Genomic DNA, 16,536 nt, shown 5'->3' on the forward strand with positions numbered 1-16,536 from the left:
CAAGACCCTTTTTAACATGTATGAAACAGTCAAAAGGTTGTGAAAGCAGTATTAAAAAAATAATGTAAAAAAACAGAAAGCGAATTTGCATTAGATTCCTTTAATGTTTTATTTATGATTTTGGTCCAAAGATAGTTAGTCCTTAATTTACTTTTTAAACCATTTTAATCCTGGAACTACTCACCATATAATTTCTTTGATGAATCTCAGCTGAAAGATAAAGCTATGTTTTGATGTTGACATGACCACATCAGAGATTAAGAAAAATAAATAATGATTTTTTTAGATTGCAAACCAACATTTGATTTATTTTAAAAAAGTAGCAGTGGATTATTTAATGTCAATCACTGTCATTGTACACAAATAGATGTAATGTATAAATCATATTATCCTTCACCGTGTAGAGAAAACATACTTTTTCAACTAATACATTTCTTCGGTCATGATTATTTTCTTCAATGATTTCAGTTAATGCAACAGAAATTGAAAATGTAAAAAATTCACAGTGAAGAATAACTTAAAGGGTTGAGCTAACAGGAAGAGCTTTTTATCAAGGGAACTTTCCTCCTTTTCTGCAATTTTCTATGAAATCAAAATCAGTAATACAATTTTTTACAGAACTTTTTGAATAAAAGGCGAGTTTCCTTCAACTTGAAGTAGATTGTTAATAGTTGGAAGCAATCACACATTAAACTGACGGCAGCTTAAACTTCCAACAAATCGACTGCAATGTGTTGAATGAACCATGTTCACTCAACACTTTTCAAACTCAGAAATTTCCTAGATTTTTCTGGAGAATTTCTGAGATCAAGTTTTTGGCGGATATTTTCAAATGTAAATTGTACATTTCAATGTGGCCGTTATAGCAGAGCAGCTCCACTTAAACTTCAATCAGTCAACTCTTCCAGTAGTGTAATTAGGCTCCCCTGCCACCAGAGGTCAGTATTTCTTCTGATAACAAGCTCTCTGCAAAACCAGGAATATATGTTTTTTTGTTCTTTTTAAGAAGAGTATCAAATATTATATAGAAGGATTTTATGATTTGAAATAAAAATGTATTAAACACAACTCTAACTTGCACAGAAAGAGAATCTGATGTCTCTTTTTGTGGACTTGGGCTGCATCAGTGTGGCATGTTTGTGTGTGTTAGACGAGTAGAGGATTGTCCAGAACGGCCACGCCCGCGGCCACCCCCCCGTCAGCATGCTCTGAGCTCTTGGTCCTCAGCAGGTGACCCACACACTCGTTCATCACCATGTGCGCCCCCTGCCTGCCAGGAAGCAAGAACACAAGAGAGAAACATGCATAGATTAGTGAAAGCTAAAGGTTCGACAACAAAACATCTTTATTGTGTAAAAATAGCCATGCACTGAGGAGAACAAACATCATTGTACCTTACGTAGGCTCCAAACACTCCCAGTTCACTGAGACAGTTACTGATGGCGAGGGGAGCGTCTCTCCTCAGCAGGTAGTTCTGAATGGGAGCGGGATTTATTTTATCCATCAGGATGTATGCCGTCCGCTCCGCGCTCCCCCTCACCTCCCTGAGAACCTGGACAATCTCAGAACCATAGATATTGTTACCTAGATCAACAGAATGGATTAAGGTTCAACAGCACTGAATTTGATTATAGCTGTCGACTTCAAGAGGGAAAAAATTAAACCAGGATCAGAGATAGGACTACACTTGTCTGCTTAGGCATTTATCTTCTTTAACAGAACATCTCTGACAGCTGAACTGTGATTTGCCCCATTGATTTGGACTACAGCAGTGGAAGAAATGTTCAAAATGGAGAAACTGACAGACAGGCTGAAACTACAAGAATCAGAAATGGACAGAAAATGAGCTAAATGGATAAGAAATGATGCTGGATGGTAAAAAGTCTCAGAAACGATTGCGATCGATGATAACACTGTCATCTTGAAACCATTCTATGATATCAATATGATATTAATTGCTTATTAATGCAAATAACGCACTCAAAGAAAAGAAAAAACATTTCTAAAGAATTCTTAGACTGGAGCTGAAAAACATTTTAAATATCCAGAATGTATTAGAAAGTTTCATCAACCAAGAGAGCATTTCAAAAAATAAGAATCATTCAGCTCAGACAGGGAATACAGGCAAAAGAGGCAGGTAGTGCAAACTACTTTGTAGTGGGGGTCAAATGTTTTCAGCGTTTCTCAACATTATAAAATAAAAAGTTATAAAATGAAAAACAAAAGAATGACTTCAATTCTGAGCTGCTATATCTAAAAGCAGCAGTTTTCAGATATTCAATTTGGAAAACGTGCCCAACACTTTGTGTGAACTTTTGAGTTAACACAAGAACCTGGTCTCAAGTATTTGTTGCTCACATTTGCAGTTTACTTAAAACAATACCTATCAAGTTTTAAACCATGCAGGAAGTGTTCAGCTCCAGTCCCTGAAACTTTCAGACTATTCCCATAAGTTTGTTGAACTCCAAGAAAGAAACTCCAACTCAGAAGATCATCAGGTTAAATAAAAAGTAGCTGATACAAGCAGATCCGTTTTTTTAAATCCATATATTTACCTCCTCCTTCTCGCTGAGGTTTCAGAACAAACCGGTTTGGTTCTGCCAAAGCCATTGCTACAGTTTTGTCGCCTTCTGGTCCCTGCAGACAACAGAACCACAACAAGACAGAAAGAAATCAGGAAAAGCTTTTCACTGTATTTTACTAGCAAAACGATTGGATAGAAAATTCCCTTTGCTCACCATGTCGAGCGTGTAGAGGCCAGCGAATGTTTCCCTCATCTGTTGCACCACCTGAGGCTGATCAGGGAAGAACTTCTCTAGAACTCCAGGTCGGGCCAACACCTGCTGGACCTTCTTGGTTCCTGCCAGGTGAGTGCTGATGTCTGGGCATTTTACAGCCTGAGAGCGCTCCATCATGAGACGAACATCCCAGCACTGCAATTCACAAACCACACATAATGATCTTAAACCTCTACTGTCTCCTACATGCACTCAAAAATATGCTGCCATTTTTTTGTTTTGTTTCTTTGAGTCAGCTTCAGTTTTGATGTGAATTAAAGTCGGAGATTTCTGAGAACCCGAGGCCTCCCCGTCCACACAGAGACCAACACGGTAAATTTTCAAAAACAACTAAGTAAAAATGAGCGTAAGGGCTGTAGTAGGTCTACCTGGCCAATCGGTGGCGCTGTAGCATTGCCATGCACCAACGCAAAAAAACACAGAACAGCAAACAGCAACAAGTTTGTTATTGAGGAGCGTTTCAAAACGTTAGCACGAAGCTAACGTTTTGAAATGCGTCCACTCTGACTCTGGATCAAAAAAATGATCATTTCTGGTTTCTCCAAATGCTGAATCAGACAAAGGAAAACATGAAATTATCTTTGTGTAGACGCAAACAATATCGGGTGAAATACATGCCTGTTCTCTTCTTTCTAATCTGTGCTTCCTACTCTGTGAGCTTGAGCATTTCTGGCAATGCCGTTTGTGTCTGGTGTAAACTTTTGCTCTCTACTGGCAACAGTTTCTGCCCTTCAAACAGTCCTTTGTGATATCAATATTGCACACACTGATATCGCGGTGATGAGACTTTGTTTTTGATTTCCCTGAAAAGTACTCCGAGGCTCCCAAACTAGAGACTTTTCTTTAAACTCCACAAAAAGCAGAAACTGATTAAGAGTTAAGACCTTAAAGTTTAAAGTGTTCTGAATGTTCAGCCTTTTTTCCCCCGAGTGCTTCCTTTGTAATATGTTGTTTTTTCAGACTTAATCACTAATTTCAGATTAGATCAGTGAGGTTACTTACGATACAATTCATGATTCTATTAGTGAGTAACTCAAGTGATCATACAATATTAATTTAATTACTAATACTGATAAGTACACCAACCCTCTTTCATTTATCACCCTTCTAAATTTGTTATTGATGATAATTTAGCTTAATGTTTATGTATAAAGTGCTACATTGGTTCCATAGCAGCTCAGTTTTTGTCTGAACCGGTTTTGGGCCGAGTGCTGCCCGTTTTCTCTGAACCTACATTCCTGACTGATCAGTGGACACACTGACCAGCAGAGCGTGAGAACTGTTAGTTCTTCTTTGTTCACGGGAAACAGGAACATGATCAGACGAATAACAAATCACTGGACAGAACTTTACAAGTTAACTTTTTAAAACACATAATCCAGTTTTCCAGTACCTTTGGCCTGGGAGAAAATGATCAGATAATTTGGTTTCAGTGTAGTCATAACATCAGCATGGGTAAGGATGTGAAAAAGTCCAACCCATATCCCTCAGAGTCAGTGTGCAACCCCATCAGTGTGGGAGTAATTAAGTTGGGTCATACATACGGTTTTATAATTGGAAACTCTGAGTTTGTTTGAGTCAGTCGGAGCCGTTTTCCAGGTGGCTGGAATTACAGCTGCTTTACATGCCAAGCCTCATTGACGATTCACACACAGGTTTCAGCCAATTAGATTAACATTCAGTGGCCATAGGTCCATTTTTTATTTCTACGTTTGACAGCTGAGAATCCACTCTAAGACTATGTAAATAACTCATATATTTCTACTGTATTAGGTGGCTGAAGAACTGGAGCTGATTGTGTGCTGGAATTTTAAGTTTGGTGTTGAGATCCCAACAGCATAGATGTGCTCTGTGTGTGACCACTAGTGTGATTCTACAGAATCAGATGTAAAAGAATAAATAAAAACAAACAAACAAAAAATAAAACACTGTAGTGTGCTTTTTAGAGTCTGCATCAACATAATCAGATTTTGAGCAAGTTCAACATTTGTTCCTAAAACAATTTTTGAATTAGATGTTTTTAATGTATAGAAGAATAATTGAGGAATGGAGTTGTTTTGAAATACCTGTTCATTCGTGTAGTTCTGTGGCATGTAACCATTCCTGAAGTACACCACTGCCACCTCTTTTCCATCCCTGAAATTGAAGTAAATGATTATTACCTGTCCTAACATTCAGCGATTAACACTTTTCTAGAACTGATTGATTGGGACAGAGATGACTTACACAAAAAGCCTCTTGTCCGCATCAAGAGATCCTGTTTTGTAGACGTCATCAAACCGTTTTCTTACTGTGGGAATGTTTCTGAAACACAGAGTTTACAACATTATGAGCAATACATCCAATTTCTCCATTTACGCAGATCCGGTCTATACTATTAAGTACAGGAGTGCTGAGAAATTGTCAGATTTTCAGTTTAATTGCCACATGGCCCTAACACTGGTGACCTTTTAGTATCATAACTAAAAGCTAACAAGACACTCTTCAGCATTAAAAATGATCATATCAATAAGGGTGTGCAAAGAGACCATCAGGCCTGAAGTAGCCTCCATGCAGGACTTATAGAGGAAAACTCACACATCCTGGACACAAAGTGTCAAAACTTTAACTTTCAGTAGCTTTGTTTTCTCTGGAGAGTTCATTCATGAAAGAAGACAGATTAGGACTTCTGTGGGTTCTGATCATGTCATTTAGATCATTTTGTTTGGGTTTTGTTTTCAGTATTTGAAGGGGCAGTATTATGTAAAATCGACTATCATATTATTCCCTCTTCAAAAATAGAACTTGAGTGTTGCTTTGATTTTTTCATGCAGGTCTGAGAAATCCTTTAATCTCCGATCATCATGTTGTGCAAAAAAAACACTTGGGTGGACGTAGCTCCGCCTTCTAGGATGAATGACCTGACTCTTACCTCTTCCAGAGTTCGCTTTCAATGTACCGGTGATCGAAGATGTTCCTCTGGACTTCTTCCACCAAAAACATGACAACCGCCCTGAAACAACAACAAAACACCGTCAGCTTCCATCACTAAAAATAAAGTTCTCAGACTAGAAAGATAAGAACATTAAGAGGTGAAACTGTTTGTTAACATGGAGTTTACTGAAACAGTATTTAGCCGAAAGGGTTTGTGGGTTTTATTATATTGTCCACTCTGGGGTTTGATCCACTTTAACCACAGCCTGCAAACAGACAGCCTTAAAGTTGTCTTACTTGGGTATCTGTGTGAGTTACCTCTCTGATCCATACAGCTCCCAGGCTTTGGCCAGTCCTCTGGCCAGACCAGCTGCAGGGTTGTTGTCCAGGATTCGTTGACTCTCCTCCAGCCTCCCAGCCACCTTCAGGATGTGTCTGTGGAGCCGGAGGGAGGAAACCTGCTGTTATCTTTACACAAATCTTGTCCTCTTTTTCACTTTTAAACAGTTATTTTTTTGTCTTGATTAAACAATGTACTAAATACATTCAAGCAGGACATCTCTTTCCACAAAAACCAAAATTCCCTTTTCACACAAGCCACTTTAAAACAGGTTTCATTTTGTTACTTTAGTTTTGAGTTGTTCCTTTTGTGAACTTCTGTTCACATATTATTTTTTGGGTTGAGACATTGTTTTCTCCTCTACTCCAACAGCTCTGCCCGACTACAGTATGGATGAAAATGGATTATTTCCATTCTTGTTCAGTAAAAATACAAACCTGCACAATCTGTTGCTGAACAACTTACCTGTGTACATCTGGCGTTTGTGAAGAGAGGCCGCCAAAGCTGGCAGCAATAGTATTGATCTCTATCTGCTTCAGAGAAGAATTCTGGTCCTCGCTCTGGTCCAACATGTAATCAGAACGATTAAGACCCAACACGATGGACTAGAAAAAAGAAAAAAGTCCATTTTATTGACCTTTAAAAAAAAACCATTAAAGCATCAGAGGACTTTTTAGCTCACCTCCTTGTTTTTCGATAGGTTTTCAGCTTTCAATTTCCAAGCGTAAAATTAGGATTTTTCGGTTTATTAATCATATTTTTTTTAATACATTTTGATTGTAACGTGAATTTTCTGCATTACTAAAAATAATAAATCAATAGAAATATTAAAAGTTTTGAAATCTGGTTTTGCCATTTTAACATTTTTTAGTTTTTTTCAATTTTTCAAATGACTTTCTTTGAATATACATGAAAATCAAATCAATTCGAGTACTTCATATTAACTTCTGGGTCATTCCTGAACTAACTAAAATAAAGTTAGAGGGTTGTTCTGTCTGATGGTCAAAATACAGTTAAAACAGATTTTTAGATCTAAAACAAGCATTTTAAGCTAATGCTTGTAGCACACATCTGGTCACTTTAACCAGATTATGTGAAACAATATAAACTCTGACTGCATAAACTGAACAATATTTCAGTCACTCCAAAAACTTTCGTCCAGGATTGGTCATGTAAAGGTAACCATACCTGAGATCTTCCTTCTTGTAGGATCTGTTGGTGGATTTTGAACAACCTAGCGGTGAAATCATCCACTTCTATTGTGCTGTAAACAAACAAACAAAAAAAAACTATTAATATAGTTGTTTTAACCAATAGTTAATTGGTTAAAACAACTATATTCATACACGCTAAAAAATATATACTATAATTTTAGCTGCAGTTAGATGTAATCAAATAATTACCGTTTTGTTTTGCTTGTTTTAGTTAACTATAATAACCTTGTTTTCTAGCATTGCTTTGCACACAAAAACATATCCGTTCCATGAATTGCAGGCGCTGCTGCTGCATCCTACCTGGCTAAAGCCTCCTGCAGGAAGTCCACATCCTGACTGATCTTGTCCACCAACGTGTTGAAGTGGGTCTGCACCGCCAGAGCCTGAAGGAACACGGACTTAGGCACAGGCGAAGGGAAGAGAGTGAAAGGAGCGTATGTCACCAACTGCAACAGCAAAAAAGAAAGTTGTGAGACGTAGGAGATATATGGAAAAAAACAACAACAAAAAGAAAACAATCACTGGGTTTAAGAGGAATCCAAGCAGAAAACTAATTGTGCTGGAAAAAAACTGTCTAACTAAACAGAATTTATGATGGCTTCATTTTATTATCATTTGAAATTCCAGAGCAAATTCCTGAGATGACTTCTCCTTGTCTCACCTGCAGTAGCTCAGACTTAAAAGGCTAAACATTCTGTCAATGCTTTAATGCTTCGACTCATTTGACCACAACAAACTGCGTTAATAATTACACTCTAAAGAACAATTAAAATGACATTTTAGAAAGAAAAAAAAACACACCTCAGAGGAGTTTGGGCTCTCCTTGGTCCTCATCAATACTCCCTGAAGAAGTGCGGCGTCCTTTGCAACTTCGGCTAATTCTGTTATCAGTGCAGCGTCCATCATCACCTCATCTGGGATGCTCGAGGCCATTCTAGGAGAAAGACCAGATTCAAAAATAAAATAGATGACAGTTTTATTAAATTTGCTAGGTGTTTCCACTGCCAATCCAGGACAAAAATGTATCATAATAACTTAATTGACAAGAAAAATCAGGTTTTGTTGATAACAGACTGTGAATCTGTTTAAAAAGTCAGAAAGTGCTTGTTTTCAAAGTTAAGGTCCTAACAATCATCTGATGTAACAGAGCATACGTGACATTTTTCCAGTTAAGAAATTAATACGAAATATTTACAGCGCGAGTATCCAACTGTTCGACATAAAAGTAGAATTGGTAATATTCCAGAATATTACCAAATTACCAATACCAAGAACTTGGAATATCTATAATAAAACAATCAACGCTTTGCTACTTGCTGAAGTTTAAAATAAAATTAAAAAATAACAAAGTTACAAATAACAGAAAAATCTACATAACATATGAGCACATTCACATTTTTTCTAAGTTTTATTAGCCAGCTCTAGGTTGAAGCCACCAGCAGGTGATTATAGCTTGTTAGCTTCCTACCTTAGCTAGCTACAGCTAGAGCATCGGTGTGTTCGCCTCGAAATATTCACAAGAATATTCAACAGTATATGAATACTTTTTTACCTCTTACAGTCTTTTAAATCCGCATAAAAAACGAGGTTTTTGAAATATGCGGCGCGTCTGTCTCCTAATGACAACTGAATGAGCTGCTGTGGACAACAGGTCAGCGTTTGTAATATTTAAACTGAACACGTGACCTATTCAGGCGCCCTCAAACATATTCGTTTCTGTGTAAAAGCCAAAGTGCTTACTTAGTTCATTCAGCGTGTAGTTTCGACACATATAGCCCCTTTGAAATAACTACAGCACTGAACAAACTGTAGAGTTCCTCTGATTCAAGCGTGAAGCTCAAAGGTGCGTTTAAAGTACCTCGGAATATATATTCCAAACTGAAGTAGTTTGGATTTTCTCGCTTGGTATTTTCGGACAATTCATTTACTATAAGCAACCAAATGTCAGGGACAAATATATGACCGCAGAGTCGTTAAAATGTCGGTAGCACGTTATGCCTCAACACGTTAATGCCATATTGAGGCAAGAAAGAATGTTTCAATGTTTCTTTAAAATAATAAGCCAAAACTACAGTCTCTTCCGAATGCAGCAACTGGCTACTTTCCACTAGCCAATGGCGATGGGTCAACGTAAAACTGAACAGCCAATCGAGTCTTGACGTAACAAAAGCAGCGTAAAGCGTAATGTTCGGCTAAATATTGCCGACTAAAGGTGAAACAGCAGTTTTGCTTGGGCTACATTACAATTATGCAAGAAGAAAAGTCGGTGACGTGTGACGTAAGCGACTCATTTTTGGTGCGTTATTAATTGCATTTTCACTATTCTAATAGTTGCACAAATAAAGCATGGCCAACGTTTTTCCCTTCTGACTGACTGAGAATCTCCTGTTTTGGGTTAGGATTATCAAAATAATTTCTAATTGTTAAATGTCACAATAATGATGCTAGAAGAAAGTTTTTTTTCCACCACTTTCTTCAAATTTAGATTTCAGTACCAAGATGTAGGCCAAACCCGAGTCAGTTCTACCAGTTCTGTCATGAGGAAGGAATCAGAACTCCAGCTAACTTTAACGTCAAACATATAGAAAGAAACCTAACACATTCGATTTACGTCATACAGTTTAAAACACCTTAAAGAAAGTAAAAAAAAAAAACACCTTTATTATCATTATTCTGAAGTTCAGCAAGCAGACAAGTAAATTAATATTAATATTTTCAGTTCAATCATCAAAAATATTTGGTTTCATCTGTTGGTACAGCTAAAGTGGATGTGCAGAGTACATAGCATTGTTTAGTTATGGAACTTTGTTATTTATCATCCTGGCGGAAGAATGAATTATCTACAGCATGAAAGAACATTATCTACTGTCAACTTTAATGAAATAACAGTGAATATGTCCTGAAATAGAAATAATGCCTTTTAAATATGTTATTTACTTTTCTAGATCATTGCTTAGCTGAGTTATGCAACTTCATGGATGAGACCCTTACAAAAAACATCCCATGAAAATCACATTTTCACATGTGATCACATGTGCAGCCTTTCTGTCATGGGGTTAGCTCAGATTTAAATGTTAAAGTGTGCTAAAAGTAATACTTGTGAAATAATATGTCCATAAATGGTTTATGTGAATAATTTTTGTGTATTGTACAATACACAAAAACAAAACTATTTAACTGTAATTTAAAAAAGAATTAAAAGAGAAAAGAAAATTCAGAGAATTATAAATCTGTTCCACACAGATAGAGGGAGCCAAAGTGCTTACTATCAAGTAAGAAAAAAGCTCCACCTTTCTACTTCCTCCTTTCCATGACTTCTCCTAAACACAGAGGTTTCTCCAGGCTGGTCAGCTGCTTGCAGTCAGGACTTTTGGCCCAGCACAGAAAGAAGGGAGAGACGATTAAAAAAGAAGCAAGTTCCCTTGTTTTGCAATTTATTCAAAACACGGTGATCAGGAGTCACTGATCTGTGACAGCATGTGATAATATTCTCTTTCTGTTTGTGGCTGTACTTGTAGATGGCAAGTGGCCAGATGTCGAGGGACGAAGCCCTGGAATGCACCAGCTGCAGGCATGCATGCCATGTGATGCTCTACTCTGAGACGGCATCTCAGCTGTTTGGCAGGATTCCCATCCGGTACATTGTACTGGTGAGCACAGTTTGAGTGGTGACTTTCTTTAACAGCCTTGTGCATGAACCAAAGTGAGCTCCTTTGTATCACCAATAAACACTGACATCACCGTATCTTCAGATAAACCTCCTCACGTTTCCCTATGTCTCTTTGAGTGGACGTCATGAGTATTTGACAGGCCTCTGTCACCTCCAACAGATGCAGATGCGCTTTGATGGACTGCTGGGCTTCCCTGGTGGGTGAGTTTCACCTTTGGCTGTTTATAAATTTGCTTAATTCAACCTGAGTATAAATCAGCCTGTCAATCTGTCGTGTTAAACCGGAGCGACTCTAGAGGAGCTGCAGGTATCCACGGCTCACCGGGGAGAATTTGTAGACTGGAAAATGACCAGAAGAATCGGAATCAGCTTCATTGGCCATGATTATGTTCACAAATAAGCTGCATGGCAGCTGGCGGACTGGCTCAGGGCAGCTGTGGCTACCATCCAGTAGCTCGCCACCATCAGCGTGTGAATGTGTGCGTGAATGAGTGAATGAATGAATGCTGTATGAAGCACTATGGAGTCCTCTAGACTTGATAAAGTGCTATACAATTACAAAGCCATTTACTATTCCCACCCCTAATACTCATACAATAGATTGGCCCAGTCAAAGTCCTATAATGTATAAAAACAAAGTGGTAGGGAAGATTGGAAAACAAATGTAAGTTTTAGATTTCTACATATAATGTTACAAGTTAGCTTGTTCTAACCCATCTTTGAGAGCAGCCACCACATAATAAATACATCAGTCTTTCACACCACAGCAATAACTTTCACATATCGTCTCTAGAATATTGAAGCAGCAAAAGATGAACTACAAAAGAGAATCAGAAATGCACGAGGAGTCCCTTTGTACAGGAAGGGATTATTGTTATTATTGTAGCCTTTTTAACACACTGTTCATCAAACTGATTAGCATTCGGCTAAATGTGAATCACTCGTGTCCTTTTGTCTGTGAATTACAGGAGAGACAGAATTGCTGGTGCGTCATTCACCGACATGTTGACCTTATGTAACAAACCAAGAAATAATTTCCCTATTTTCTGACTTTAATATCAGGTTTCTTTTTTTAATCACGTAAATCATTTTGAACTTCCTTGATGCTGAAATGTACTTCACTAATAAATTTTTAGTGAACACTAAAGAAGTTTTAGGAAGATTTATATAACCCAACATTATTCAGAGATGTATATGAAAATATATACAAATGATTAGACGTTTGCGAATAATAACTAAACTTCTATTGTTCTAGGCCAGTTAGAATGATCAAATTTATTCCTATTTGCTAAATGTCAGAATATTTTTAGAGATTATTTTGCAACTTTCTTGGAATTCGAAAGTTTATATACATTTGGTGAGTATGACTATATTAAACTGTATGACTTGGGTCAAACCTTTTGGGTTCCCTTCCACAAACCTGTTAGATTAACTGACACATGTGAGGTAACTGGAGGCTCACCTGTGTCTATATATAAGGCCTCAATCTAAAACACACTGAGGTCAGAGGTTTTAGAAATAATTAGTAATATTAAACAGTTTTTGTACAAATGAAAGTTCAGAAGGCATAAAAAGTTATTTGTTTTCCCAGATATCCAGCCATGTATGCAGCCTTTTTGCACATCCTTTTCTTTTACCTCAATAAACCAAAGGTTTTGTTATGTCTCATGCTTCTTCTTTGGCACCTCAGATTTTCAGGAGTACACCAGGGCTCTACACTTGAACCAGAATTGTTCTTTGCTCACACGCATGTTTTATGTCAAAATTTAAAGTGTTCTTTGTATACTGCTGATGCAAGACTATATTTATCAGTGAAAATTAGGGGGTTATCAGCACTGCTGCTTTGCATCAACAAGGTCCTTGGAAGACACTGCAGAAGTCTTCTGATTGAGGAAAAAGTGTAAAGCTGCAATAACCTGGTTTCAAATTGTTTTTATGTCTGATTCATACACTGTATTTGCTTTCTTAGTTACAATATGGTCATTGTTTCTTTCTATACCTTGTATTATTATGAACACTTTCTAACCAATGAAGTGACTATGTGAATAGGTAAAGTGTTCTTTGTAAATTTGTATACTGGTTGTAGTCCTTTTCAAGCTTTGTTGTTCTAAGGAGTCTCGTGGAAGTACTGGATTGCGTTATCATTTGGATTGAGTAACGTTGCTTTTCGACACACTAGGTTCGTTGACCCCTCGGAGGAAACCCTGGAGGAGGGGCTTACCAGGGAATTACTGGAGGAGTTGGGCGTGGCTGTGCCAATTTCTACAGAAGACCACGTGGAGTCTTGTTTTAGCCTTCCTTGTTCAGGCAAATATTCCTCTTCCTCCCGCCTCATCCTTCACTTCTACGTGAAGAAGATAGAAGAGGATCAGATTCGGGAGATAGAGAAAGCAGCCGCCTCCACCGCAGCCGATCACGGTCTGGAGGTAACGAGTGATGAACTGCAAGCGACTTGCAGGATCCCGTGCTCAGCTCCCCCATCACCTCTTCCTCTTCTTCTCTCTCCATCCAGGTGCTGGGAATGGTCCGAGTCCCTCTGTACACCACAAAATCCGACGGAGGCCTCTCGTCCTTTTTGTCGCACTCTTTCATCGGCGTTGCTCGCTCCCAGCTGATAAACTCTCTGCTCCGCCTCCACCTGGTGTCCCCTGGGGCCCTCCGGGAAGCTCTCAGGGGCTCCCAGAGGAAGCACGCGGAGTCCGCACAGAACCTGCAGGAGGTCCTTAAACTGACAGGGGAGCAACCCTAAAGCACGTCGGCACGTGCACAGCCTGACGTAAACTCTCATCTGAGCAGTTTGACCCTGAAACTTGCAGTTGCTCCCACACACACACACACACACCCCCACACACACACACGCACACACACACACACACACACACACACTGATGACTCATTCTTGGTTTTGAGTGTGTTAGCTTTTAAGCAACACTTCATCATTTCCTTTACCATTTATGGAGGCAAATTCGGTATCTGGTTTTCAATCTGTTTCTGTCTTTTCATTCCTTTGTAACATATTCTTGAACAGGATTGTTTTGTTTTTTCTAATGAAGTGCCTTATAGCAGTTCTGCTACTCTGAACCTTTCCAGATTTAGTCATGTTGCCACCAGAGTATTCAGTGATCCTGTTGGGATTTTATGTGAAAAGGCCAACAGAAAGTAATATAACTGTTAAACAGACGGAAAGGAATACATGGTTTTCACAGATTGCTATGAATAAAAATCTGGTGAAACAAAATGTCTTGACGAGTCGATGCTCCCACAATCCGATACCAATTCAATTCAGGGCTCATGTCACCAATACTGATACCAATATTTATTATTCTGTTTTGATGTCTAATCAAACTTCTGACCTTTGGGTTATTTGTTTGTTTTTTTTCTTTGAATAATTTTGTTCAAACCTTGGACAGAATGTGGGGAACGTTTATAAGCACCTACAAAATACTTTAATAATGTGTACATTTCTCCTAACAAAGTGAGAGCCTTTTACTGACCTAATTATCTAGTTCTCGTGGTGTTAAGTTGTAGCAAATCATTGCATCCCGTTTTTCTTTTACATATCACACGGACATTTAAGATTTAGCACCTTCTCACCCCCCCCCCCCCTGCCCCCCCTGCCCGCCAGCCCGGGGGGTTTCTGAAAATTAGCCAAAAATCTATTTGTGAAAAGCTGCTAGAGCCCCAAAGCTCCTGCACCCCGCTTTGTTGCCATACCTCATACAATTCTAATTAAATAAACTGAATCTTGTGATTTAAATATGAAAAAGGTTGGGAACTCTTGTGCCTGGCAGTGCAGTACAGTAGGGGTGAAATACCAATGTCTTCAATTCAGTAACATTAACAAAACAAAATGGAAATAGTAACAGAAGATGCAAGGCTGAGTTGTCCTACATTGTTGTGTCCAGGTCCTTGTCTCTGTCTGCCAGCATCAGAGGGGCACGTCAGCAGAAATCTTTCTGTCTCCTGCCAGCCAGGTAGAGAAGCCCTTTGTCTTGCTCTCGTGTTTCACGTATGAAGTTATTACAGCCACGGCGCTGCATGAACGCTGGGATTAATTGTATCTGTGCCATGCCATGCGGCCTTGCAGGCGAAGATTTGATTTTGTCTGAAGTGCACCCTTGGTGCACGTAACCAGATGTTGGGTTAACCTCATTGCCTGGTTTGAAGCAGAAGACAGGATGCTGCTGATTGCATTGAATGTTGACATTCTATCCACTGAACATTGGCACTCGTTTTTGTTTTTCTTATTTTGTTTCCACATTCGTATGTTGCTATAAAGCAGCAGTAATACAGGCAACTATTAACAATGCGTACAGATTGGATTATATTTTGAGCAAGAAATGGTGAAATTTGTAAGTGCAGCTGTCAGGAGATTTTTTTATTTTTTTTAAAAGGAACACATCCGCTATAACAGACAGGAAACCCGGGGAGACGGGCGGCTCGAAAAGAAGAAACAAACAAGTCTGCAGGGAAACGTCGCTCTTTCTTTCTCCTTCGCCATCACTTGCATCTTGCTGTTGTGGTAACACAAGGTCATCGTCGGAAAGCAGGTTTTGGAGCAGAGATGGAGGAATGGTGGCACGGGATGGAAGGATGAAAAGCAGGATGGATGAAGGGAGAGTAGGAGATGCTGAGGGAGAAAGATGGTGTATTCATAGCAGCAGCGGTATTTATAGCCGCCCAGAGGAGAGGAGAGGAGAGAGGGGGACTGGAGAGGGGAGGGGGCGTGGCTTGGGCTCGGGTTGAGGCTTTCTCACTGATGCGTACGGCAGTGGGAGGAGAGACGCTGCTCTGGCGTGAGCAGAGAGGCTATCTGGCATATTTTGAAAGATGGAGGGGGAGGGCCGTTTGCGTGTGAGTGCGTGTGTGTGTGAGAGAGAGAAATGAGAGAGAAGAGTACTGAGCTGGGAGAAATCTGTCAGATTCAAACACACTCCGCTCTGTGTGAGCACGCCTGCCTGCCTGTGTTGTTTTGTGTGTGTGAGTGTGTGTGTGGAAGCGTAAGTGTGTGATACAAAAAAAACAACAAGGGATGAGAAGAGAAGAGCAGAGGAACAGCTAGAAAGAGGCAGAGGAGGACCACAAAGTAAGGTATGTACAGCTGTCATGCTGCTTGGTTATGATAACAACCTGTGTGTGTGTGTGTGTGCGTGTGCGTGTGTGTGTGTGTGTGTGTGTGTGTGATCCACAGAGTATGAGTGAGAGACGTCTTTTCGTAATAAAGTCCTTCTAAATACACCCTATTTTCCACTTCTTTTTTTTACTACTTATGTAATACATATGCACCATTTTCAGATAGTGTGTTTACATGCTTGTGTAATTATCCTGAGGTGTTTCCTGTGGCCTTTGTGTGAACACTCCTCTAACCATATGGTGACATTCACAGCAAACAAAAACCTGCACATAGAACTCAACACGCTGCTGTTGTTTTGTTGTTTTTGTTGTTGTTTTTCTGCAGAGCCCTTAATTCCCCATTAAATCCCTGCCCTCATCATCAACACTGTGCATGCAATCAAAAGGTACAGATAAGCAACGCGTGCTGTAAACTGCTGCCTTTCCCTCGTGCAACAGTGACGATGAGGAGAAAAACTGCAATATTCA

The 16,536-nt window shown here is 39.2% G+C and overlaps 3 protein-coding genes across 10 annotated transcripts in view; 2 read left to right on the plus strand and 1 right to left on the minus strand.

Moving 5' to 3' along the window:
* Positions 1–84: 84 nt before the first annotated feature.
* gss (glutathione synthetase) lies at positions 85–9,312 on the minus strand. 4 transcript variants are annotated; one of them, XM_044118417.1, is made up of 13 exons: positions 9,006–9,109; positions 8,067–8,199; positions 7,566–7,711; positions 7,240–7,315; positions 6,517–6,656; positions 6,030–6,146; positions 5,710–5,790; positions 5,025–5,102; positions 4,865–4,934; positions 2,739–2,933; positions 2,556–2,637; positions 1,395–1,584; positions 85–1,270 (listed from the first exon to the last, which is right to left on the minus strand). In XM_044118417.1, exons 2-13 carry the CDS (start codon positions 8,196–8,198, stop codon positions 1,147–1,149), a joined length of 1,431 nt encoding a protein of 476 aa, XP_043974352.1. In that variant the 5' UTR covers position 8,199; positions 9,006–9,109; the 3' UTR covers positions 85–1,146. The 4 variants fall into 4 exon arrangements, with proteins under 4 accessions (XP_043974352.1, XP_043974353.1, XP_043974351.1 ...); XM_044118418.1 differs by lacking the exon at positions 9,006–9,109 and adding an exon at positions 8,734–8,999; XM_044118416.1 differs by lacking the exon at positions 9,006–9,109 and adding an exon at positions 9,124–9,312 and having other exon boundaries at positions 112–1,270.
* A 725-nt stretch (positions 9,313–10,037) lies between these two features.
* On the plus strand, positions 10,038–14,304 carry zgc:103759 (U8 snoRNA-decapping enzyme). 2 transcript variants are annotated; one of them, XR_006370789.1, is made up of 6 exons: positions 10,530–10,677; positions 10,784–10,915; positions 11,096–11,136; positions 13,115–13,361; positions 13,448–13,758; positions 13,807–14,304. XR_006370789.1 is itself a non-coding variant. In XM_044118419.1 (5 exons), the coding sequence occupies exons 1-5, from the start codon at positions 10,576–10,578 to the stop codon at positions 13,682–13,684; spliced, it is 759 nt and encodes a 252-aa protein (XP_043974354.1). In that variant the 5' UTR covers positions 10,038–10,575; the 3' UTR covers positions 13,685–14,304. The 2 variants fall into 2 exon arrangements, 1 of the variants encoding a protein (XP_043974354.1); XM_044118419.1 differs by having other exon boundaries at positions 10,038–10,677; positions 13,448–14,304.
* A 1,401-nt stretch (positions 14,305–15,705) lies between these two features.
* Positions 15,706–16,536, plus strand: part of arhgap4b (Rho GTPase activating protein 4b) — a 31,574-nt gene continuing 30,743 nt past the window's right edge. For 2 of the 4 annotated variants that reach the window (XM_044119802.1, XM_044119792.1), the window contains exon 1: positions 15,720–16,026. The gene's annotated coding sequence lies outside the window, so the exon portion shown is untranslated. Of the gene's footprint in view, positions 16,027–16,536 lie in introns of all 4 variants that reach the window. The other 2 variants (XM_044119780.1, XM_044119784.1) reach the window with 2 other exon arrangements.

The sequence above is a fragment of the Gambusia affinis genome, linkage group LG01 (assembly GCF_019740435.1).
Source record: "Gambusia affinis linkage group LG01, SWU_Gaff_1.0, whole genome shotgun sequence".
Taxonomy (NCBI): Eukaryota; Metazoa; Chordata; class Actinopteri; order Cyprinodontiformes; family Poeciliidae; genus Gambusia; species Gambusia affinis.